Below are 26,963 nucleotides of genomic sequence, written 5' to 3'. Positions count from 1 at the left end.
CCATGGTACTTTTGAGACTTGCAGTGTTTGCCGCGATAATAAATGGCCACACTTAAAACAGCTGTAAAGCACGTTGCAATCTCTAAAGGCTGCAATAAGTGCTGCAGAAACGCTCCTTCCCTTAATGACTCTCTCCATGAGTTTCAGCCGCTATGATGACTTTTACATTCATGAGATATCACGGCAGCGTATTCAAATGTCTCCTATATCCTCATTAAATTGCATTTCTTTTCACCTATAATCTTGATGGCCAGAAGGGGCAATTTTCCTCCACTCTCACACCCAGTCGTGTTCCAACTGCACTGAAGCCAACTAGAAGCACAGCTGGAACTGGATATATTTCCCCTTCAGCTCAGTTGCTGGCATGAAGCTGTCCCCATGAAGTGAGCATGCATTTGTGATAGAGTGCTGCAGCCTGCGTCAACAGATATTGCCGATACTTTACAAGGCCTGCTTCCCACTGTAAAGAACACAAGTCAGGTGATCTCTGGCTGTTCCTCCTTGGCGTTGGGCTTTCTGGCCGTGGGTATAAATGCTGAGAACCCCCCCCCCTGCAGAATCTGAACATCGGACTCGATCAGCCACAGCCTCCAAGGTCCAGGTGATCCTCTCGCCCTCCTGGGTGCCCATGGGGTAGAGGCACAGGAGATGGAGGCAGGAGGAATTTTTACATCACTGCTGCCTCATCACCAATTCCTCTGTCCAGTGCATTCCCAAATCCTATGTCCTGGACATTCCCAAATCCTCTGTCCAGTGCATTCCCAAATCCTCTGCCCTGGGCATTCTCAAATCCTGGGCAATCCCAAAACCTCTGCCCTGGGCATTCCCAAATCCTGGGCATTCCCAAATCCTCTGCCCTGGGCATTCCCAAATCCTGGGCATTTCCAAAACCTCCATCCTGGGCATTCCCAAATCCTTGGTCCTGGGTATTTCCAAATCCTCCATCCTAGGCATTTCCAAATCATCTGCCCTGGGAATTCCCAAATCCCCTGTCCTGGGCATTCCCAAATCCCCTGTCCTGGGCAATCCCAAATCCTCTGTCCTGGCCCATTCCTAAGTCCGCTGTCCTGGGCATTCCCAAATCCGCTGTCCTGGGCATTCCCAAATCCTCTGTCCTGGGCATTCCCAAATCCTCTGTCCAGTGCATTCCCAAATCCTGTGCCCTGGGCATTCCTAAATCCTCAGCATTCCCAAATCCTTGGTCCTGGGCATTCCCAAATCTCTCTGTCCTGTGCATTTTCAAATCATCTGCCCTGGGCATTCCCAAATCCTGGGCATTCCCAAATCCTCGATCCTGGACATTTCCAAATCCTCTGTCCTATGCATTCCCAAATCCCCTGTCCTGGGCATTCCCAAATCCTCTGTCCAGCGCATTCCCAAATCCCCTGTCCTGGGTATTCCCAAATCCCCTGTCCTGGGCATTCCCAAATCCGCTGTCCTGGCCCATTCCCACATCCACTGTCCTGGGTATTCCCAAATCCTCTGTCCAGTGCATTCCCTAATCTCCTGTTCTGGGCCTTCCCAAATCCTCTGTCCAGTGCATTCCCTAATCCCCTGTCCTGGGCATTCCCAAATCCCCTGTCCTGGGCATTCCCAAATCCCCTGTCCTGGGCATTCCCAAGTCCTCTGTCCTGTGCATTCCCTAATCCCCTGTCCTGGGCATTCCCAAAGACCGGGCATTCCCAAATCCCCTGTCCTGGGCATTCCCAAATCCCCTGTCCTGGGCATTCCCAAATCCCGGGCATTCCCAAATCCTCGGTCCTGGGCATTCCCAAATCCTCTGTCCTGGGCATTCCAAGACATCTCCCGGAAACACACAGGTCTTCAGTCCCATTTCCCCTGCCTAGAGTCCCACACACAGGTACTCTCTGCAAAGTAGAGATGAGAAACTGCAAGTCCTCCGAATGCTGAATCGAAAAGAAGCTGAACACACTTGGTGAATTCTTGTGGATATGTGATCAAATTGTAAATTAGCTAGATTTTTCTTCTCAAAGCAATGTTGGAACTCTCAAGTACATTCCCAGACCAATCTTCACATGGGGCAAAGGGACAATAGATGAGGCCACTTAAGAAGAACATTTCCAATCCATTAGGTTAAAGTATCCTTCTCACTCAGTGAGAAACCCCCGATTCGATTTTCCCATTCTGCATACTCCCTTTCACCCTACCGTCCCTCACATTAAATGGTGCAATCTCCATCCAGCCAGCAGTATACAAAACGGCAATACAATTAACTAATAACAGTGCGTCAGGTGTTTTTTAACTCACCATTGGTCCATGAGGTTCTGCATATCTTTGAACTTTAAATGATTTGGTGACATCCCCACCTGCCAACAGAAGGCAGCATTTTACAAAATGAGACACAGGACAACTTGATGTCTGATCATCCACGTGGTGCAATGCTTTCAAATTGGAAGCATAATCCCATCTTGCTGACAGCAGACACGTGCAATTAGCCCACTGAATCCAATATCCAATATAATGTGTGACTGCTATTCTAGCTGTCAGCCATGGCTCAGTTGGCAGCACTCTTGCCTCCGAGCCAGAAGGTTGCGGGTTCACGCCCCACCCCAGGATTTAAGCACAAACATTAAGACAAATGTAATGCAGCACTGAGGGGGTGCGGCACTGTCGGGAGTGACAACTTTTCAGGTGAGACATCCAGCCGAGGCTCTTTCAGCTGGATGCAAAAGCTTCAGAGCACTATTTTGAACAACCCCATATCCTTGTCAATATTTGCCCCTTAACCAACGTCACAAAAACCCATATTATCTGACCATTGTCACATGGCGGCTTCTGGGAGTTGGCTGTGGGCAAATTGACTGCTCCATTTCCCACATTGCAACAGTGACCAGCCCAGTACCTTATTGGCTGCAAAGTCCTTTGTGACACCCTGAGGGCGCCATATAAATGTACGGAGTTTCTTTTAAATAATGACGATGTTTGTATGTTCTTGGCAAGCAAGGCAGTGATAGGTTATCGGGGTAGGCGGGATGCTGATTTGAGGTCACTATCAGATCTGGAATGTAAACTGTTACTGGAAAGCATGATTATGAGAGAAGGAGATTTTAAAGCATGTTTTGAGTGGGTGGGGGCAGAATTTGGAAACTCTTATGTGACAATCATCTGGCGATCCTGACGAGGCATCCTCAGACATTCACTTGGCATTTCAGAATGGACTGACTGTATTTGACCACAGGTCTCAAAGGGGCTTTGTGTGTCGATGAGACCATTGTAGCTTTAAATCTACTTTGTCATTCGTGCTTAAAACTTGTTAAGTTACAGGGGTAGTAAAGGAGTATTGTATTCGAATCCAATTTCTCCATGTTTAACAAAAAAAATTCTTGTTGTTTAAAGAAATTAGCGGCCCTACCACGCTGTCCCTCCATGTTTGATTGAAGAAAAGGTAAAAGCTTTTTGAGTCAGGGCTCGATTCTGCGATCCTCCTATCCAGTTATAACACCAACTGGGATCTTAACATTTGCTCTATTGATGAGAGATGCAAACTGAAATATTTCCCTTGACCCATTAACAGCCAATGACGTTCAGTTCTTCCAACATACCTGGACCAAAATCCACTGTAGCATAGAGCCCTTGCAGAGAGCCACACTTGAGATTTGCCTCCGCTGCTCCATCAGTTGTAAACAAAACAACCTCATCACCCAGGTAATACTGAAAGAGCTTTCGTAGATGCCGTAGGTAGTCATAGTCACAAGCAAAGTAACTACCATATTCGTTCTCCACCTGCAACAACACAAGAATTCTGACTTGTCAATTTTATAGTTACGAATGAGCCATTCCATAAGTACTCATCATAGCTGCAAGTAAAGAAAGATGTGCATTTCTCTAGCACCTTTTTGGAGTACCTGGAGATCTCAAAGTGCTTTGCAGCCAATTCAGGGAAGTACTTTTGAAATGTAGTCACTGATGTGATGTTGGAAGCAGGGCAGCCCATTTGGGCACAGCAAGCTCCCACACGCAGCAGAGTGATAATGGCCAGGCAATCTGTTCTCTGACGTTGATTGAGGGATAAATATTGGCCAAGGCCCTGGGGATAACAGCCAAGCTTTTCATAGAATTTACAGTGCAGAAGGAGGCCATTCGACCCATCGAGTCTGCACCGGCTCTTGGAAAGAGAACCCCACTTAAGCCCCACACCTCCACTCTATCGCCGTAATCCAGTCACCTCATCTGATCCAAGGGCAATTTATCATGGCCAAACCACCTAACCCGCACATCTTTGGACTGTGGGAGGAAACGGGAGCACCCGGGGGAAACCCACGCAGACACGGGGAGAACGTGCAGACTCCCCACAGACAGTTACCCAAGTCGGGAATTGAACCTGGGACCCTGGAGCTGTGAAGCAACTGTGCTAACCACTGTGCTACCATGCCACCCATTTCTTCCAAATAGTGCATCGGAGTCTTTTACATCCACTTGAGGGAGTGGGCAGGACCTTAGTTTATTCCCTCATCTGAAAGACAGCACTTCCAACAATGCTGCACTTGCTCAGTCCTGCACTGGCTTGTATGCTCAGGTCTGGAGTCAGACTTGAACCCACAACCTCCAACTCAAGACGCCACGGTGCTACAGTTGGCACTTTCTATCTGTGAGCAGCCTGTAGCCTGAAAAATGCACCCCCCCCCCCCCCCCCCTCGGAGAGATCGGGACTCCTGCCACGGCGAACAAGAGTAACATCTCCCCAACCACCCCCCCACACAGAAGGGTAACCCAACCCTGTTCCCCCCCGCCGCCACCACGCAAATATCCCTGGCATCATTGGATCACTGCATCCCCAACCACTCCCCCCCCCAATCACTGGCACCGCCCCCTTCCAGTCATTGACACCTCCTCCCCAACCACCACAGGCACCAGCAACCTCCTCCCCCCCCCACACACACAAATGCATGCACAACCCCCCTCCCCCCATCCATAAACAAGCATGCCCCCCCCGCCGTCAATGGCCAATCCAACTACCCTGCACATCTTTGGGTTGTGGGGGTGAGACCCACGCAGACACGGGGAGAATGTGCAAACTCCTCACGGACAGTGACCTGGGGCCGGGACTGAACCCGGGACCTCGGCGCCGTGAGGCAGCAGTGCTAACCTCCACAAGAGGGTCTGCCCTTGGCACTGCCTCTCCGGGAGGACATGGTGTGGGCGGATGTTATGGCGTCAAGCCTGGTAATTAGATGATGTTTGAAATTTATGGAAGTCTGGGGCGAAATTCTCCCGAAACAGCGCGATGTCCGCCGACTGGCGCCCAAAACGGCGCCAATCAGATGGGCATCGCGCCGCCCCAAAGGTGCGGAATGCTCGGCATCTTTGGGGCCGAGCCCCAACATTGAGAGGCTAGGCCGGCGCCGGAGGAATTTTTGCCCCGCCAGCTGGCGCGGAAATGACATCCCCGGGCGGCGCATGCACGGGAGCGTCAGCGGCGCTGACAGTTTCCCACGCATGCGCAGTGGAGGAAGTCTCTTCCGCCTCCGCCATGGTGGAGACCGTGGCGGAGGCGGAAGGGAAAGAGTGCCCCCACGGCACAGGCCCGCCCGCGGATCGGTGGGCCCCGATCGCGGGCCAGGCCACCGTGGGGGCACCCCCCGGGGCCAGATCACCCCGCGCCCCCCCCCCCGGAGCCCGCCCACGCCGCCTTGTCCCGCCGTTCAAAAGGTGGTTTAATCCACACCGGCGGGACAGGCAATTTATCGGCGGGACTTCGGCCCATCCGGGCCGGAGAATCCAGCGGGGGGGGCCTGCCAACCGGCGCGGCCCGATTCCCGCCCCCGCCGAATATCCGGTGCCGGAGACTTCGGCAACCGGCGGGGGCGGGATTCACGGCAGCCCCCGGCGAGTCTCCAACCCGGCGGGGGGTCGGAGAATGGCGCCCCAGGTTCACGTCCTTTTTGGGCGTGAACATGATTGTGTCACCAACAGGGGGCAGTGAAGATCTCAAACTGAGAACTTGTCAGCACAAATCACACTTTTGGCCGCTCGCTGAGATTTAGCAGCCGCTGCACGATTTGCGCACACAGGTGTGGCCACGAGATCGCAGCTGTTGACTCTGTATCTGTCCACAAATACTGCCTCACCATTTTGGGCATTTCCAGCATTTTCTGTTTTTATTAACAGTTGATAACTACATGCTGTTTTTAAACAAATACTAAAGGATCAAAATAACACCATTTACCTCTTGAGAACATGGTTACTCAGAACCCCCCCCCCCAACTCCAGTTCCATGCTGATGGTTCAAACATTCCACCAAATATTAAATAAGAAGTCTAAACGAACAGGAAAACTTCCAATAAACAATTCGCAGGCACAAAACCAGCAAAACAATTCGCAAAACCAAAACAATCAGGAGCTGCTGCAAAATAGCACATCAGCTAATTTCTTAAGACTGCTTTTCAGCTGTTATATTCCTGCTTCACTCTGGTAAGGACATACAGGTGGGAATAACGCCGAACATAACAATATATTTTGTCAGCGCCTAAATCATCTCCTGTTACTCAATGTCTGTTTCTGAATTGTGAAATACTTTGGGACATCCAAAGAACAATAAAAGTACAGCTGCCCCTACACCACCTCCTTGCTCACCATCCAAGGTCCAAGACAGGTGAGGCACACTTCACGGACATCTAAGCGATTTTCATTTCAGTTCATTCATCCCCCTCAATCCGGCCTATTGCATTTCTGCTCCCAATGCGTCTAATAATAATGATCTTTACTGTCACCAGTAGGCTTACATTAACACTGCAATGAGGTTACTGTGAAAAGCCCCTAGTTGCCACACTGCAGCACCTGTTCGGGTACATGGAGGGAGAATTCAGAATGTCCAATTCACCTAACAAGCACGGCTTTCGGGACTGGAGAGAGGAAACCGGAGCACCCGGAGGAAACCCACGCAGACATGGGGAAAACGTGCAGACTCCACACAGACAGTGACCCAAGCTGGGAATCGAACCTGGGACCCTGGAGCGGTGGAGCCATAGTGCTAACCACTGTGCTACCCACTCTATTCTATAGTCTACTCCACATTGGAGAGACCAAACCCAGACTGGGTGACTACTTTGCAGAACAACTTCGGTCCGTCCGCAAGCAAGGCCCAGACATTCCTGCCGCTGCCATTTCAACTCACCGTCTTGCCCTCATGTCCACATGCCCATCCTTGGCCTGCTGCAATGTTCCAGTGAAGCCCAGCACAAACTGGAGGAGCAGCACCTCATCTGCCGATTAGGAACGTTACAGCCTTCCGGACTGCAGATTGTGAACTCCCTCCGCCACACTCATCCCATTTTTATTTCTATCAATTTATTTTCATTTCTTCCATTGATTCATTTTTCCACCCCCCTTTTCACCTCGCTTTCCATCTTGGTTTTCCTTTACCACTGTCTCCCCTTTTCCCCCCCACCCCAATCCACCTCACTAGGGCCATCTGTTCCCTGTTCCTAGTTGTTCTTTGACACACTGCTTTCTTTTGTTCTGCCTGTAAAGTGGGCCCTTGTGCTCCCCATAACCAAAATCCATTAAAGGTTGTGGGTCAGGTGAACTCCATGATACACTTTGGTGTTCTCCAAACCCTGGCCCATAATAGCTGTCAGACCTGCTGAGATTTTCCAGCATTGTCTATTTTTGTTTCCGATTGCAGCAGCCGCAGTAATTTGCTTGGACACAATGTCCTTGCGTTTATTTCCTCATAACACAGCCTCGGAGAATTCGAGGTCAGCTTCTGACATGCCCCCGTTTACAGAAAATGGAAATGTGTGCTCAAGATGCAGCCTGGCAACCTTCAGCACAGTGACCTCCAATGCGACTAATCAGCCGAGATAGTTCAGTAATCTGTTTGTTTTGCCGAGCTCCGTGCTGCAATGATTGCCTGTGGTTGTTGAGTCTTCCACTCCCAGATTCCCACCAGCATTGCTCAACTCCATTTGTGGAGCACCTCCCATTTCCTGGAGTGTCTAACATTTTGTCTTCATCGGTGTGGAAGTTAATCTCACAACATTCTGTCTGCCCCCAAATGTTATCTCTGTTTGTCTTCAGACACCGATCACCGACTATACTGGCTACAGGTCTGGCAAAATACCGATTTCAAAACTCTCATCTTTATTTTCCATTTTCATTATTACTTTCTTTTTTTTATTTGTTTATGGGAGGTGGGCATCACTGGCGGGGTCAGCATTTACTGTCCACCCCTGAGGGCATGTTAGAGTCAACCAGATTGCTGTGGGTCTGGAGTCACATGCAGGCTAAATCAGGTACGGATGACAGATTTCGAGCAGCACGGTGGCGCAGTGGTTAGCACTGCTGTCTCACGGCGCCGAGTTCCCAGGTTCGATCCCGGCCCCGGGTCACTGTCCGTGTGGAGTTTGCACATTCTCCCAGTGTTTGGGTGGGTTTCACCCCCACAACCCAAAGATGTGCAGAGTAGGTGGATTGGCCACGCTAAATTGCCCCCGAATTGGAGAAAATGAATTGGGTACTGTAAATTTATAAATAAAAAAGGATGACAGATTTCATTCCCAAAAGGACATCAGTGAACCTAATGGGTTTTTACGACAATTGGCAATGGTCATTATTAGAATTTTAATCCCAGATTTTTATTGAATTCAATTTCCACCATCTGCCCTGGTGGGATTCGAACCCAGGTCCCCAGAGCATCACCCTGGGTCTCTGGATTACTAGTCCAGCGACAGTACCACTACCCCACTGGCCTCCTCCTGGCCCTACCTCTGTGAACCGTGAGGCAGAAATGCTAACCACTGCGCCACCGTGCTGCCCCTACTTGCTCCACAATTGACATCCATGCCTTTGAGGGATTGCAGCATGGCATCACTGGAAAGGAAGTGTGTCATGCTTTTGCTCTTCAGCAGAGCACACACACGCAGCTCTGCAGCTCGGATATCTCCAAGCATTAACACTCTGTAGAAATGTTCCTGTGTGCCTCCTCTCGATAAATGAACCCGCAACATGTTTGCACAATCCCTCATAAATAATTGGTGCCTTCCTATCAGTATAAAAACAAGCTGTCTCGGCCCCCAGTTCTTCCCTGCCTAAACTACTCAGTCACTTTCCCATTCCAATTTCCCTATTCTCACCTCCTTTAAGATGCTCCTTAAGGCCTCTTGATATTGCACTTGGCTTGGTGTCAAATGCTGTCTGATAATTCTCCCTTGAAGGACCTTGGGATGTTTTACTACATTAAAGATGCTATCTAAATGCAAGTTGTTGTTGTAGACCAGGCTGGGGATTACACCCCCATCCATCCCAATTCCCAACTATAATGTTAATCACTGTCGGATATTACAGATCAGCTTAGTAGTCTATTTTCGTTCTGTACCTGCACAGCAATTATTGGCCCATTGTTCTGGTAGAGAAATGGCTTGATCTTGGGTAGCAAAACATGCATCCATCTGTCAACAAGCTGGAGATAATCTGCAACGAGAACAAAAGGAAATGTATCGAACACTCCTCATTTTCAGGACAGTCACATGATGAGGTGTGGGACTGAAAGAGGAAACCACATCCATTTGCTGCTCCCTCTCTTTAGTAAGATACATTTTTCTTTTAACGTTCAATCGCAAAGTGAGGGCATCGCTGGCGAGGTCAGCATTTATTCCCCCCTCCTTATTTTTCTGAGAAGGTGCTCTTGGGCCTTCTTCCTGAGCCGTTGCAGTCCATGGGCAAGACATGGTCCTGTCCCAAAATGCTGTTAGGGAGGGAGTTCCAGAATTTTTACCAAGTATTAAGGAAGGAGGAGTGATATATATCCAGGTCAGGCTGGTGTGTGACATGGAAGGGAAGCTGGAGGTGATGGTGTCCCCAGGAACCTGTTATCCTTTGCTGTCTTTCTAGGTGGTGGAAGTCGCGGGTTTGGAAAGTGCTGTCAAAAGGAACCTTGGCGAGTTACTGCAGTGTATCTTGTCGATGGCACACCCTGCAGCCAATGCCCCCACCAGGCTGCGCGTGTGCAGGCCTTATTTGCATTAAATACCGAGCTGCGCGCAGCACCTACATTTTAAAGGAACATTGACTGCGGCCACGGTGCATCATCGGTGGTGGATGAGCTTGTAATCAAGCAGTCAACACGGTACGGAGTTTGTGTGTTGCTGCACCCAACCAGGCAGGTGGAGAGTATTCCCAGCCCACTCCTGTGGTTCATGCCTTATAGGTGGTGACGAGGATGCAGGGAGTCAGGGGATAGAGTTACTCGCCACGTTTCAGGTCAAATCGGTGATTCTGCACCTTACCTGGATCGGAAGATCGGAGACGAATTGTCTTCTTCTGTAGAAGCCAAGCCGGAAGACCGCCCTTTAAAAAATGAAAAACGAAAAAGCACTCGAGCTTCTCAAACCTCTAAATGCCTCCGATAACTTCTCGGCTGAATTTAACTGCACTCACCATGTCCCATTCCCCACAAATGAAGGGCCCGGCTCGCAGGATGACCAGCAATCCAACATCACTGCACAACTTTAAGAAGGATTCCAAATCGCGATCTCCTGTGAAGTCATATTTACCCGGTATGGTCTCATGGTAATTCCATGGCACGTATCTATATAATTAAAATAGGATTGGTTTTGTTACACGCCTGGCAGAGTTCATTCACAGAGACTATTAGAATACCAACTGTGCGCACGGATTGCCACATGATTTAATTAGTCTTTGGTCCCTAGAAACAGACCAATTAACAATCTGGAATGCCAACCGGATCACTATACTGTCGGAGTTTGAAGCAGCATAGGAATATTGACAACAATTGTCGTTCCCGAGTTCTAATCCCACATAAATCCTCTTTCTATAATGGTACCTTGCTCCTTTTCAATGGAGTTGGCAGCATACAGAACAATTTGATATTGAGGTAGAAAATGCCGATTATAAAAGGGGGGGGGGGGGGCTTGTGGCACAATGGATTAGCGTCCCTGCCTCCGAGCCAGAAACTCCAGGTTCGAGTCCCACCCCAGGACTTGATGGCCAGGGAAGGGCGCGTTCATAATGAGGTGAAACAGGGTGAGTGTGTCAACCTGCAAATCCTTCCAAACACCCCAATGGCTGGCGGTAAGAGCGGGAGAGACTCCTAGTCAGTCGCGCTTGATGTGGAGTGGCGTCCCTCAAGCTACAAGTCCCTGACGACAGACTAGTGACCCTGTTCCGGGAATTACTAGCTACGGGAACAAACAAAAATCTGTCTTCGTTCACCACTAAATGCTGGAAGAGAATTGGAATTATAAAAAAGCAACTCGAGTGTTGCAGGTTACAGAAAGCCAAGGTACATTCGAGGATAAAGCTTTCAAAGAAAGACTTGTATTTTTGCAGCATTTTTCATGGTCACCAGATATCGTTTTACAGCTAACAAAGTACATTTTCTTTTGAGGGAGTCACTGTTAAAACGTAGGAAAGACGGCAACTAATTTGCACTCAGCAAACAGCAATACGACAATGACCGGATAATCTGTTTTTCTGGCTGTTTTAACCTGCCTGAATCCTATTGGCTGGGGACTATTGGTTATCCCATAAGATATTTTAAGTTTATTGACCACTCAAGAATACAGTCACTACATTATTTGATTTTGTATTTCTCTCGTGTTGTTACTGTTGTTTTTTTCTTGGTGATTTGTGTGTGTGTGCACTTCCCTTCTATATAGATATATATATCATATCCTGTGTACATAACGGCAAATATACTTTGTTCAAAAATCCAATAAAAAACATTTATAAAAAAAAAAGAATACAGTCACGAAAATCAGTAATATGCAAAAGGCATTTACGAGACACCAAAAAAAAAATCCCCAGCTCTCAAGCCAGCAAAGGAGGCAAAACGAGCAGCACAGACCACTGAGAGAGAAAGAAAATACACCCTCCTACCCCAAGAGGAGGCACAGTTCAACCCAGGGAGGAGAGAACTCCCTTTAAAAAAACAAGAGAAAATAAACAGAGCAACCGCAAGAAACTCAACAAGCAATTAAGTATAAGGCAAAGCCACCAGCACTCAAGCCAGCCTTCCCCTCCCCTCCCCACCTGCCCACCCCGACAGCCCCATGTCGGTGAAGAGGCAAGCAGCTCAATCCACTGGAAAAGGATAGGCAGCTCGCGGTTAAGGAGAGAGAGAGAGAGAGAGAGAGGACATTCCTCCTTCTCACTAGCACCGGGAAGGACCCTTCAATCCCAGTGCACAGAAGCAGGAAGGCCGCAACTGGCGAGCACACAGTCGCTATGCCTAAAATAACAATGCACAACAAAAATACAATAATAACCATACAATCCCCAACGATAAACCAAAACAAACATCAGTGCAGACAGTAAACATAGTTAATTGGGCCACCGCCCTCTCACAGTTCCGGCATCCAGTCTCCAGACACCATCCAGTCCAAAACTGCAGAAATGAGTCCGTCCTCCTCCACTTTCAGCCCAGCAGCAGGCCAACAAAAATCCCGCATGCTCCACTCTCAGCCGGGAAGCAGAAAGGCAGCCAGTGACAAGTACGAGACCCGGGCGTGGCAAATGCAGGCAGCTCTATCCTCGCTGTCCCCTGCAAGCAAGGTCTCCTCCATCCAACTGATTGCAGCACCTTTCACCATTACCATAGTCCAAGCTTCAAAGTCCAGAAAAGGCAGCCAGCATACAGAATAGCACACCGGGTCAGGAAGCAGGGTTACAGCCAGACGCAGCAGAAGCTCAGAGACAGATTCCCCTCCAACACCTCAGAGCGTGACCTATTCAGGTGGAGAGTGAGCTCCCCCAATGAGGTGGGAGGTGGGAGTGGGGGAATCATTAGCAGTTGCACCTGTAGAAATAGAGCTGGCCAGTGAGGTACCAGCTAGAGTAGGAAGCAGTGGTGAAGTACTGCTGCTGTGTATATATTATTGCAAATAAAGTTATTTTCTTTTTGACTCTACAAACTCATTCTTCCGTGGCCCTCACAAAACCGGGGATGTTGATTGAGGGATAAACGTTGGCCAAGACACCGGGGAGTCATGTGATCGTTTACATACACAGCCTTTGGTTTAACATCTCATCCGAAACACAGCACACCTGACAACGCTGCGCTCCCTCAGTACTGCACTGGAGTGTCAGCCTAGATCTTTGTGCTCAAGCCCCCGACTGGGACTAGGCCCAAGGCCTTCAGGTTCTGAGGCCAGCGTGCTGACAACTGAGAAAACGTTGCCGCACTAAATGTTTATGCTTAAATCTCCATATTTGAACTAAACAAAGAACAGCTACAGTGATACTGGAATATTGTTATCCCTTAAACCCGAGAAAAAAAACTGTATTCATCCTAAATTGGGAAAAGATTGTGGTCAAGTGTTGGAAGAGAAGGAAGGAAGAAAATATATAACACTTCTCACATTCACATTTTTATTTTAGTGTTGTCCCTGTGCTGGTCAGTCTGTGAAATATATACTTATACTCCATTTGGAACTATCACTTGAAATGAATGAAATGAAAATCGCTTATTGTCACAAGTAGGCTTCAAATGAAGTTATTGTGAAAAGCCCCTAGTCGCCACTTTCCAGCGCCTGTTTGGGGAGGCTGGTACGGGAATTGAACCCTGCTGCTGGCCTGCCTTGGGCTACTTTCAAAGCCAGCTCTTTAGCCCTGTGCTAGACCAGCCCCGTAGACTTCAGACACACCACAAATTAGTCAATTTCAGTAGATGGTCAAAAGCCCCAGACACACACAATGCAGAGTGACATCCTGTGAATACGCTATAAGCGGTCGTTCAGTCAGTAGTAACTTTAACCTCGGATTCAGAGCATAGGTTCCAGTCCCAGAAACCGGAGTACATAATCCAGGCAGGCACCCCATTGCGGAACGGAGAGCTCGCTCACTGTCAGGGGTGCTGTCAAAGGTGAGATGTTAAAGCCCTCTCCGAATGGGTTGGAGAGATCCCACGTCAATGTTTCACTGAAAGAGCAGAATATCGGTCCCTGGTTTCCTGGTCAATATTGGCAGTAACACAGATGATCGGGTCATTATCACATTGTGCTTGTGTTGGAACTCGCTGTACAGTCCGTGCTTCCTACAGCATAGCAGTGGGATTGTAAACACTTGGGGACATCCTGAAGGCACTATTTAAATGTAAAATCTTTCTTAAATCAATAACAGAGCCTCATCTGGCAGGCAAGAATAAACGTCTGAGAACAAGGAGCAAACGGTCACTTGAATGGGCCACGGATGTACTCACTGGAGCCAATCAAAATCTCTCCTTCTAAAACTTTCACCACCTTCCTCATCCTGTGTCATTCCAGCACATTGACTTCTACGTTCCAATGTTAACTACCGTGTCAATTCTGTGTTCCAGTGTTAACTACCGTGTCAATTCTGTGTTCCAGTGTTAACTACCGTATCAATTCTGTGTTCCAGTGTTAACTACCGCGTCAATTTGGTGTTCCAGTGTTAACTAACGTGTCAATTCTGTGTTGCAGTGTTAACTACCGTGTCAATTGTGTTTCAGTTTTAACTACCGTACCAATTCTGTGTTCCAGTGTTAACTAGTGTATCAATTCTGAGTTCCAGTGTTAACTATTGTATCAATTCTGTGTTCCAGTGTTAAGTACCGTATCAATTCTGTGTTCCAGTGTTAACTACCTTTTCAATTCTGTGTTCCAGTGTTAACTACCGTGTCAATTCTGTGTTCCAGTGTTAACTACCGTATCAATTCTGTGTTCCAGTGTTGACTACCGCATCAATTCTGTGTTCCAGTGGTAACTACCGTATCAATTCTGTGTTCCAGTGGTAACTACCGTATCAATTCTGTGTTCCAGTGTTAACTAACGTGTCAATTCTGTGTTCCAGTGTTGAGTACCGTATCAATTCTGCGTTCCAGTGTTAACTACCGTATCAATTCTGTGTTCCAGTGTTAACTGCCGTATCAATTCTGCGTTCCAGTGTTAACTACCATATCAATTCTGTGTTCCAGTGTTAACTACCGTGTCAATTCTGTGTTCCAGTGTTAACTACCGTGTCAATTCTGCTTTCCAATGTTAACTACCGTATCAATTCTGTGTTCCAGTGTTACCTACCGTATCAATTCTGTGATCCAGTGTTAACTACCGTGTCAATTCTGTGTTCCAGTGTTAACTACCGTATCAATTCTGTGTTCCAGTGTTGAGTACCGTATCAATTCTGTGTTCCAGTGTTAACTGCCGTGTCAATTCTGTGTTCGTGTTAACTGCCATATCAATTCTGTGTTCCAGTGTTAACGATCGTATCAATTCTGTGTTCCAGTGTTAGCTTCCATATCAATTCTGTGTTTCAGTGTTAACTACCGTATCAATTCTGTGTTCCAATGTTAACTACCGCATCAATTCTGTGTTCCAGTGTTAACAACCATGTCAATTCTGTGTTCCAGTGTTAACTACCGTATCAATTCTGCATTCCAGTGTTAACTACCGTGTCAATAATGTGTTCCAACGTTAACTACCGTGTCAATTCTGCGTTCCAGTGTTAGCTTCCATATCAATTCTGTGTTCCATTGTTAATCATAGAATCATAGAATCATAGATTTCACAGTGCAGAAGGAGGCCATTCAGCCCATCGAGTCTGCACCGGCTCTTGGAAAGAGCACCCTATCCGAGGTCCACACCTCTACCCTATCCCCATAACCCAGTAACCCCACCCAACACTACTGGCAATTTTGGACACTAAGGGCAATTTATCATGGCCAATCCACCTAACCTGCACATCTTTGGACTGTGGGAGGAAACCGGAGCACCCGGAGGAAACCCACGCACACACGGGGAGGATGTGCAGACTCCGCACAGACAGTGACCCAAGCCGGAATCGAACCTGGGACCCTGGAGCTGTGAAGCAATTGTGCTGTCCACAAGGCTACCGTGTCAATTCTGTGTTCCTGTGTTAACTACCGTATCAATTCTGTGTTCCAGTGTTGAGTACCGTATCAATTCTGTGTTCCAGTGTTGAGTACCGTATCAATTCTGTGTTCCAGTGTTGAGTACCGTATCAATTCTGTGTTCCAGTGTTAACTGCCGTGTCAATTCTGTGTTCCAGTGTTAACTGCCATATCAATTCTGCGTTCCAGTGTTAACTACCGTATCAATTCTGTGTTCCAGTGTTAACTACCTTTTCAATTCTGTGTTCCAGTGTTAACTACCGTATCAATTCTGTGATCCAGTGTTAACTACCGTGTCAATTCTGTGTTCCAGTGTTAGCTACCGTGTCAATTCTGTGTTCCAGTGTTAAGTACCATGTCAATTCTGTGTTCCAGTGTTAACTACCGTATCAATTCTGTGTTCCAGTGTTAGCTACCGTATCAATTCTGTGTTCCAGTGTTAAGTTCCGTGTCAATTCTGTGTTCCAGTGTTAAGTACCGTGTCAATTCTGTGTTCCAGTGTTAAGTGCCGTATCAATTCTGTGTTCCAGTGTTAACTACCATATCAATTCTGTGTTCCAGTGTTAACAACCATATCAATTCTGTGTTCCAGTGTTAACAACCATGTCAATTCTGTGTTCCAGTGTTAAGTGCCGTATCAATTCTGTGTTCCAGTGTTAACTATCGTATCAATTCTGTGTTCCAGTGTTAACAACCATGTCAATTCTGTGTTCCAGTGTTAACTACCGTATCAATTCTGTGTTCCAGTGTTAACTACCGTGTCAATTCTGTGTTCCAGTGTTAACTACCATGTCAATTCTGTGTTCCAGTGTTAACTACCGTGTCAATTCTGTGTTCCAGTGTTAACTACCGTATCAATTCTGTGTTCCAGTGTTAACTACCGTATCAATTCTGTGTTCCAGTGTTAACTACCATGTCAATTCTGTGTTCCAGTGTTAACTCTGCTGTTTAATGATCTAGAATTGGCTGACATAATAACAGTGAGGGTAATGTTGCTCACCATAATTTAAGCATAAATTAATAAAAGCATAATTTAAGCAAGAGTGAAGGAGGAGATGTGCAGATACCTGCACATTTCACTAAGTTGCTGTCCGAGTTGTACCTCTTCACTGTTTATTTCCTATCCATTCCTGGATGCGGGCTTCTCTGGCCAGGCCAGCATTGATTGCCCATTCCTAATTACCATCGAAACGTTGGTGGCAGGTTGCCTTCTTGAATCGCTGCAGTGCTGTGGTGTGGTGAAGGCGCAGTGCTGTGGTGTGGGTGAACGCGCAGTGCTGTGGTGTGGGTGAACGCGCAGTGCTGTGGTGTGGGTGAACTCGCAGTGCTGTGGTGTGGGTGAACGCGCAGTGCTGTGGTGTGGGTGAACGCGCAGTGCTGTGGTGTGGGTGAACGCGCAGTGCTGTGGTGTGGGTGAACGCGCAGTGCTGTGGTGTGGGTGAACGCGCAGTGCTGTGGTGTGGGTGAACGCGCAGTGCTGTGGTGTGGGTGAACGCGCAGTGCTGTGGTGTGGGTGAACTCGCAGTGCTGTGGTGTGGGTGAAGGTGCAGTGCTGTGGTGTGGGTGGACACGCAGTGCTGTGGTGTGGGTGGACACGCAGTGCTGTGGTGTGGGTGGACACGCAGTGCTGTGGTGTGGGTGGACACGCAGTGCTGTGGTGTGGGTGGACACGCAGTGCTGTGGTGTGGGTGGACTCGCAGTGCTGTGGTGTGGGTGGACACGCAGTGCTGTGGTGTGGGTGGACGCACAGTGCTGTGGTGTGGGTGAACGCGCAGTGCTGTGGTGTGGGTGAACGCGCAGTGCTGTGGTGTGGGTGGACACGCAGTGCTGTGGTGTGGGTGGACACGCAGTGCTGTGGTGTGGGTGGACACGCAGTGCTGTGGTGTGGGTGGACTCGCAGTGCTGTGGTGTGGGTGGACACGCAGTGCTGTGGTGTGGGTGGACGCACAGTGCTGTGGTGTGGGTGGACACGCAGTGCTGTGGTGTGGGTGAACGCGCAGTGCTGTGGTGTGGGTGAACGCGCAGTGCTGTGGTGTGGGTGGACACGCAGTGCTGTGGTGTGGGTGAACGCGCAGTGCTGTGGTGTGGGTGGACACGCAGTGCTGTGGTGTGGGTGAACGCGCAGTGCTGTGGTGTGGGTGAACGCGCAGTGCTGTGGTGTGGGTGGACACGCAGTGCTGTGGTGTGGGTGGACACGCAGTGCTGTGGTGTGGGTGGACACGCAGTGCTGTGGTGTGGGTGGACTCGCAGTGCTGTGGTGTGGGTGGACACGCAGTGCTGTGGTGTGGGTGGACGCACAGTGCTGTGGTGTGGGTGGACACGCAGTGCTGTGGTGTGGGTGAACGCGCAGTGCTGTGGTGTGGGTGAACGCGCAGTGCTGTGGTGTGGGTGAACGCGCAGTGCTGTGGTGTGGGTGAACGCGCAGTGCTGTGGTGTGGGTGAACGCGCAGTGCTGTGGTGTGGGTGAAGGTGCAGTGCTGTGGTGTGGGTGGACACGCAGTGCTGTGGTGTGGGTGGACACGCAGTGCTGTGGTGTGGGTGGACACGCAGTGCTGTGGTGTGGGTGGACTCACAGTGCTGTGGTGTGGGTGGACACGCAGTGCTGTGGTGTGGGTGGACGCACAGTGCTGTGGTGTGGGTGGACACGCAGTGCTGTGGTGTGGGTGGACACGCAGTGCTGTGGTGTGGGTGGACTCGCAGTGCTGTGGTGTGGGTGGACACGCAGTGCTGTGGTGTGGGTGGACACGCAGTGCTGTGGTGTGGGTGGACACGCAGTGCTGTGGTGTGGGTGGACACGCAGTGCTGTGGTGTGGGTGGACACGCAGTGCTGTGGTGTGGGTGGACACGCAGTGCTGTGGTGTGGGTGGACACGCAGTGCTGTGGTGTGGGTGGACTCGCAGTGCTGTGGTGTGGGTGGACACGCAGTGCTGTGGTGTGGGTGGACGCACAGTGCTGTGGTGTGGGTGAACGCGCAGTGCTGTGGTGTGGGTGGACGCGCAGTGCTGTGGTGTGGGTGGACTCGCAGTGCTGTGGTGTGGGTGGACTCGCAGTGCTGTGGTGTGGGTGGACTCGCAGTGCTGTGGTGTGGGTGGACACGCAGTGCTGTGGTGTGGGTGGACTCGCAGTGCTGTGGTGTGGGTGGACACGCAGTGCTGTGGTGTGGGTGGACACGCAGTGCTGTGGTGTGGGTGGACACGCAGTGCTGTGGTGTGGGTGGACACGCAGTGCTGTGGTGTGGGTGGACACGCAGTGCTGTGGTGTGGGTGGACTCGCAGTGCTGTGGTGTGGGTGGACACGCAGTGCTGTGGTGTGGGTGGACACGCAGTGCTGTGGTGTGGGTGGACGCACAGTGCTGTGGTGTGGGTGGACGCACAGTGCTGTGGTGTGGGTGAAGGCGCAGTGCTGTGGTGTGGGTGAACTCGCAGTGCTGTGGTGTGGGTGGACACGCAGTGCTGTGGTGTGGGTGGACACGCAGTGCTGTGGTGTGGGTGGACACGCAGTGCTGTGGTGTGGGTGGACACGCAGTGCTGTGGTGTGGGTGGACACGCAGTGCTGTGGTGTGGGTGGACACGCAGTGCTGTGGTGTGGGTGGACACGCAGTGCTGTGGTGTGGGTGGACACGCAGTGCTGTGGTGTGGGTGGACACGCAGTGCTGTGGTGTGGGTGGACACGCAGTGCTGTGGTGTGGGTGGACTCGCAGTGCTGTGGTGTGGGTGGACACGCAGTGCTGTGGTGTGGGTGGACACGCAGTGCTGTGGTGTGGGTGGACTCGCAGTGCTGTGGTGTGGGTGGACACGCAGTGCTGTGGTGTGGGTGGACACGCAGTGCTGTGGTGTGGGTGGACACGCAGTGCTGTGGTGTGGGTGGACACGCAGTGCTGTGGTGTGGGTGGACACGCAGTGCTGTGGTGTGGGTGGACTCGCAGTGCTGTGGTGTGGGTGGACACGCAGTGCTGTGGTGTGGGTGGACACGCAGTGCTGTGGTGTGGGTGGACTCGCAGTGCTGTGGTGTGGGTGGACACGCAGTGCTGTGGTGTGGGTGGACACGCAGTGCTGTGGTGTGGGTGGACACGCAGTGCTGTGGTGTGGGTGGACACGCAGTGCTGTGGTGTGGGTGGACACGCAGTGCTGTGGTGTGGGTGGACTCGCAGTGCTGTGGTGTGGGTGGACTCGCAGTGCTGTGGTGTGGGTGGACACGCAGTGCTGTGGTGTGGGTGGACACGCAGTGCTGTGGTGTGGGTGGACTCGCAGTGCTGTGGTGTGGGTGGACACGCAGTGCTGTGGTGTGGGTGGACACGCAGTGCTGTGGTGTGGGTGGACGCGCAGTGCTGTGGTGTGGGTGGACGCAGAGTGCTGTTAGAGAGGGGGTTCCAGGATTTTGACTCAGTGCCCGTGAAGGACGGGTGTTATATTTCCTAGTCAGAGTGGTGGGCCACTTGGAGGAGAACTTGTAGGTGGCGGTGTCCCCAGGCACCTGCGGCCTTTGTTCTTCCAGCTGGTGGAGGCCATGGGTTTGGAAAGTGCCATCGATGGAGGCCTGTTGAGTTGGTGCTGTGCATCTTCCAGGTGGTATAAATTGCAGTGCACCATGACGCAGCGTGGCCGATAGAAGCCGGAGACCCCGTTCCCGGGATTTACCCCGTCTCCCTCACTGCGCCCCCCCGTCTCCCTCACTGCGCCCCCCCGTCTCCCTCACTGCGCCCCCCCCGTCTCCCTCACTGCGCCCCCCCCCCGTCTCCCTCACTGCGCCCCCCCCGTCTCCCTCACTGCGCCCCCCCCGTCTCCCTCACTGCGCCCCCCCGTCTCCCTCACTGCGCCCCCCCCGTCTCCCTCACTGCGCCCCCCGTCTCCCTCACTGCGCCCCCCCGTCTCCCTCACTGCGCCCCCCCCGGTCTCCCTCACTGCGCCCCCCCCGTCTCCCTCACTGCGCCCCCCCCGTCTCCCTCACTGCGCCCCCTCCGTCTCCCTCACTGCGCCCCCCCCGTCTCCCTCACTGCGCCCCCCCCGTCTCCCTCACTGCACCCCCCGTCTCCCTCACTGCGCCCCCCGTCTCCCTCACTGCGCCCCCCGTCTCCCTCACTGCGCCCCCCCACCTTCCTCGCTGTGCCCCTCCCACACTGCGCCCCCCCACCTCCCTCGCTGCGCCGCCTCCTAACTGCTCCCCCCTCCCTCACTGTGCCCCCCCCGTCTCCCTCACTGACCCCTCCCTCTCCTCCCTCACTGTACCCCCCCCCCGTCTCCCTCACTGCGCACCCCCGTCTCCCTCACTGCACCCCCCCGTCTCCCTCACTGCGCCCCCCCCATCTCCCTCACTGCGCCCCCCCCCCATCTCCCTCACTGCGCCCTCCCTCCTCCCTCACTGCGCACCCCCCTCCCGTGTCTCCCTCACTGCGCCCTCCCCCTCCCTCACTGCACCCCCCGCATCTCCCTCACTGCGCCCCCCCCGTCTCCCTCACTGCGCCCCCCCCCCCCCGTCTCCCTCACTGCGCCCCCCCCCGTCTCCCTCACTGTGCCCCCCCCCCCGTCTCCCTCACTGCGCCCCCCCCCCCCCCGTCTCCCTCACTGCACCCCCCCCCGTCTCCCTCACTCGGCCCCCTCCCGTCTCCCTCACTGCACCCCCCCATCTCCCCGTCTCCCTCACTGTGCCCCCCGTCTCCCTCACTGCGCCCCCCCCCCCCCCCGTCTCCCTCACTGCACCCCCCCCCACCCCCCCGTCTCCCTCACTGCACCCCCCCATCTCCCCGTCTCCCTCACTGCGCCCCCCCCCCCGTCTCCCTCACTGCGCCCCCCCCCCACCCCCCGTCTCCCTCACTGCGCCGCGCCCCTTGCCCCCTCCTGTCCCACAGAGATATCGGAGCTCCTCCAATTCTGGCCTCTTGTCCATCCAGAGTCTGATTTTTCCACCACGAGTGGCTCTGCATGGAGTTGCCCAGGATCACAGCTCTGGAATTTCCAACCTGAAATTCTCCACATCTCCATACCCTCCTTTGCGAGGTTTCTTTTTAAATTTTACCCCTTTGACCAAGCCTTCGCTCTTCTGCCAGAACATGGCCTTCAGTGGCTCGATGCCAAGTGTTACGTTATAACACTCTTGTAAAGTGCCCTGGGACATTTTACACTGAGTGCTTTATCAATTCAAGTGCTATTAGCCTTTGTATTGTGCCAGCATTTCTGTTACATCTGCATGAGCAAGCGCCAAGGCCCTGGGTCTCACCTGAAAGACCCGACAACAACTTGATATTGAATTAAAGTGTCACAAGGCACTACAGTCATGGCCATATCTCTGACAAAACCTTCAGCTCAAAACATCAGGACTGCAAGTGTAATTCTAAGCTGCCATACTCACGTTTGAATAGCATTCAGTCCCGCCATGTACATTTTCATAAGGCGGTCCTTCCAGTAATACCGAGGTACACGAGAGTAATGGATGCTCCCCGAAATGTAGCGGAACTCTGCGCCGTCCTTCTGGAAACAGTCATTGTCATAATCCACCCGAAATGTTCTGCCAGTGGAACTCTGCAGAGACAGGAGACTGGATAAAATTCCCTGAACCCAGTCGGCAACCATCGCGTAGCTCCGACAAAAAACACACTTTGAGCAAGAAAACAAAAACTTTACATGAGGGAATTATAATTTGCTTTGGTGGACCAGGTGAGAGGTGACGCATCCAGGTTTTCCTGGAACTGATGGCAGGTGTAGCACAGAGTGAGCAGGGGATCAGGATTTCTATCCCTTGACCAGTTCTGAACTGGAGACAGAACAGACATGGACGACTCCATAGAGGAAACCTCATTTCCATATATTTTACCCGGGCTGTTTTCCTTTTCCTCTCCCAGGTTACACGGCTACTGGCGGATAAAGAGTTTTGACGTCATGTTGTCTAGCTGCAGCATCTGAAAGGGACAGACTCAATGGGCCAGCTAAGAACATTCAATTATGCAAACCTTTTATTATTTACTATTTTAACTTTAATGATGGTCTACGATGATGACATGAATTAGGATTCCTTGTTCATTTGTATTGCCACCTCGATATGGGACCTGGAATGATGATGGTTTTTCAATCAACTAGTCATATATCTATCGATAGAAACAAGAACAGGAGGCGGCCATATTAATCCTCGGGCCTTTTCCCCATTCAGCGGCATTGTGGTTAATCTGCGACCCAACTCCTAATAACGGCCTTTGTCCCAGATACTGTATTATCTTTGGTTCAACAATATCTACCAATTTAAGATGTTAAATTAACAAATGATTTAGCATCGATTAACATTTGTGGAGGAGGGTTCCAAACTTCTGCCACCCTTTGGGTGTCGATGTTTTTTTTTTTTTCTAACTCCACCGTTGAAAGGTCCAGTTTCAATTTTCAGACTCTTTCCCCTCTAGATTGCCATTTGCTCCCCTTGCTATCTTCGATCAAATCACCTCTTCACCTGACAAAATTGCAGGAGATATATTCGGCCTTTCGAGCCTGCTCTGTCATTCGTTATGATCATGGCTGATCATCAAGTTCAATACTCTGATCCCGCCTCCAGCCCTCCCCTCCCATATCTCTTGATCTCTTTAGACCCAAGAGCTATATCTAATTCCTTCTTGAAATTACACAATATTTTGGTCTCAACTACTTTCTGTGGTAGTGAATTGCACAGATTCACCACTCTCTGGGTGAAGAAACTTCTCCTCACCTCAGTCCTAAAAGGTTTACCCCCTTATCCTCAAACTATGACCCCTAATTCTGGACTCCCCCACCATCAGGAACATTCTTTCTGAATCTACCCTGTCTAATCCTGTTAGATCCCCTCGCACTCTTCTAAACGCCAATGAATACAATCCTAATCGCCTGAAGTCTCTCCTCATATGGCAGTCCTGCCATCCCAGCAATCAGTCTGGTAAACCTTCGCTGCTCTCCCTCCATAGCAAGAACATCCTTCCTCAGATAAGGACACCAAAACTGCCCACAATGCCCCAGGTGTGGCCTCACCAATGCCCTAGAAGCAAAACATCTCTATTTCTATACTCAAAACCTCTCGCTATGAAGGCCAACATACCTTTGCCTACTTTACCGCCTGCTGTACCTGCACGCTTACTTTCAGCGACTGATGCACAAGGTCTCGCTGAATAGCCACCTCTCTCAATTTACACCCATTCAAATAATAATCTTCGACCCAACTTTGTATCATCTGCAAATTTGGAGATAATACATTAAGTTCCCGCGTCCAAATCATTAATATATGTGAACAGTTGGGGTCTTAGCACATATCGATGCGCTGCCCCACTAGTCACTGCCTGCCAATCGGAAAAAGACTAATTTAGCCCATCTTTTTGCTTCCTGTTTGCTAACCAGCTTTCTAACCATCTCAAGGCACTACCCGTAATCTCATGCGCTTTAACTTTACATTAGTAATCTGCTACGCGAGGCCTTGTCGAAGGCCTTCTGAAAGTCTAAATAAACCACATCCACTGGTTCTCTCTGGTCACCTCTACTAGTCACATCTTCAAAAGAATTCTAGTAGATTTGTTAAGCATGATTTTCCTTTCGTGAATCCATGCTGACTTTGTCTGATTTCACCACTGCGTTCCAAAAGCTGTGCTATAAAATCCTTCATGATGGACTCTAGCAACTTCCCTACTACCGACGTTAGGCTCACTGGTCTATAGGTTCCTGTTTTCTCTCTACCTTCCGTTTTGAATAGCGGGGTTATATTAGCTACCCGTCAATCTGTGGGAACCATTCTAGAGTCCAAAGAATTTTGGAAAATGCAATCAATGGATCGACTATTTCTTGGACCACTTACTTAAGTATCTGGGGTGAAGATTATCAGGCCCTGGAGATTTGTCCGCCGTCAATCCCATCAATTTCCCCCAAACCATTTCTTTACTAATACTAATTTTCTTTAGCTCTGAACTTTCATAGAATTTACAGTGCAGAAGGAGGCCATTCGGCCCATCAAGTCTGCACCGACTTTGGAAAGATCACTCTACCCAAGCCCACACCTCCACCCTATCCCCACAACTCAGTAACCCCACCCAACACTAAGGGCAATTTTGGACACTAAGGGCAATTTATCACGGCCAATCCACCTAACCTGCACATCTTTGGACTGTGGGAGGAAACCGGAGCACCCGGAGGAAACCCACACACACGGGGAGAACACGCAGACTCCGCACAGACAGTGGCCCAAGTCGGGAATCAAACCTGGGACCTTGGAGCTGTGAAGCAATTGTGCTAACCACTGTGCTACTGTGCTGCCCCCGTAATGTACTTGCAGTACATTATTAATGTCTTCCTTTGTGAAGACAGAAGCAAAGTCTGAATTTAGTTCCTCAACCATTTCTTTGTTCCCTGTTATGAATTGTCCCGTTTCGGACTGCAAGGGGCCAACATTAGTTATCAATCTTTTTCTCTTTGCATATCTCTAGAAACTTTTACAGTCTGTTTTTATGTTCTCCGCTAGTTTACTTTCAAATTGTATTTTCCCCTTCTTAATCAATCCCTTGGTCCGCCTTTGCTGAATTTTAAACTGTTCGCAATCCTCAGATCTATTGCTTTTTCTTGCTAATTTGTATGCCTCTTCTCTGAATATAATACTCTCTAATTTCCCTTGTAAGCCATGGTTTGTCCACAGTTCCCTTTATACTCTTGCACCAAATAGGAATAAACAACTTTTGGAGTTCACCTATTTGTTCCCCATTGCCTGTCCACTGTCCCTCATCTCTGTAATGTTTCCCAGTCCGTCATAGCCAGCTCATGCCTCATACCATCACAGTTACCTTTATTGAGGTTCAGGACCCTAGTCTAAGAATCAACTACCTCACTATCCACCTTGATAAAGAACTCCATCATATTATGGTCACTCATCCCCAAGGATTCTCTCACAACTAGATTGCCAACTAATCCTTTCTCATTGCACAACACCTAGTCCAAAATGGCCTGTTCCCTTGTTGGTTCCTCAATATATTAGTCCGGAAAATCATCCCATACACATTCCAGAAATTCCTCCTCTATTGTACTGTGACTAATTTGGCTCATCCAATCTATATGCAGATTAAAGTCACCCATAATCACAGATGTTCCGTTATCACATGCATCTCTGATTTCCCGTCTATAACTATTACCAACAATACCACTGCAGTTTGGTGGTCTGCATACCACCCCAACGAATGTTTTTTGTCTTAATGTTTCTGAACTCGACCCAGATAGATTCCACACTACCTGTACAAAGAACAAAGACAAGTACAGCACGGAACAGGCCCTTCGGCCCTCCAAGCCGATGCCGACCACGCTGCCCGTCTAACCTAAAACCTTTTACACTTCCAGGGTCCATATGTCCTTGACATTACTTGTCAAGATACCCCTTAAACATCACTATCGTACCTACTTCCACCACCTCCTCCGGCAGCGAGTTATAGGCACCCACTACCATCTGTGTAAAAAAACTTCCCTCACACATCTCCTCTAAACTTTGCCCCTCGCACCTTAAACCTATGCCCCCTAGTAATTGTCTCTTCCACCCTGGAAAATGCTTCGGACTATCTACTCTGTCCATGCCCCTCATTATTTGTAGATTTCTATCAGGTCGCCCCTCAACCTCCGTCGTTTCAGTGAGAAATAGCCGCATTTATCCAACCGCTCCTCATAGCTAATGCCCTCCATATCAGGCAACATCCTGGTAAACCTCTTCTGTACCCTCTACAAAGCCTCCATGTCCTTCTGGTAGTGCGGTGACCAGAATTGAATATTATATTCCAAGTGTGGTCCAAGATTCTACACAGCTGCAGCATGACTTGCCAATTTTTATACTCAATGCACCGGCCGATGAAGGCAAGCATGCCGTCTGCCTTCTTGACTACCTTCTCCACCTGCGCTGCCACTTTCAGTGACCTGTGGATATGTAAACCCAGATCCCCCTGCAAGTCAATATTCTTGAGGGTTCTGCCATTTACTGTGTATTTCCCACCTGCATTAGACCTTCCAAAATGCACCATCTTACATTTTTCCAGAATAAACTCCATCTGCCATCTCTCCGCCCATGTCTCCAAACAATCTATATCCTGCTGCATCCTCTGACAGTCCTCATCACTATCCGCAATACCACCAACTCTTGTGTCGTCCACAAA

General features: G+C 50.3%; 1 protein-coding gene across 1 annotated transcript in view; it reads right to left on the bottom strand.

Moving 5' to 3' along the window:
* glb1 (galactosidase, beta 1) overlaps positions 1-26,963 on the bottom strand; it is a 129,463-nt gene that overhangs the window by 92,267 nt on the left and 10,233 nt on the right. The window contains exons 2-7 of the mRNA XM_072509954.1: positions 22,193-22,362; positions 10,399-10,549; positions 10,248-10,308; positions 9,338-9,432; positions 3,564-3,744; positions 2,269-2,327 (exon numbers count right to left, since the gene is read on the bottom strand). Coding sequence (XP_072366055.1) covers positions 2,269-2,327; positions 3,564-3,744; positions 9,338-9,432; positions 10,248-10,308; positions 10,399-10,549; positions 22,193-22,362 — 717 coding nt within the window. The remainder of the gene's footprint in view (positions 1-2,268; positions 2,328-3,563; positions 3,745-9,337; positions 9,433-10,247; positions 10,309-10,398; positions 10,550-22,192; positions 22,363-26,963) is intronic.

This window comes from Scyliorhinus torazame, chromosome 6 (assembly GCF_047496885.1).
Source record: "Scyliorhinus torazame isolate Kashiwa2021f chromosome 6, sScyTor2.1, whole genome shotgun sequence".
NCBI lineage: Eukaryota > Metazoa > Chordata > Chondrichthyes > Carcharhiniformes > Scyliorhinidae > Scyliorhinus > Scyliorhinus torazame.
Note: the sequence above shows the minus strand (reverse complement) of the source record. Positions and strands in the feature narration are given on the sequence as shown.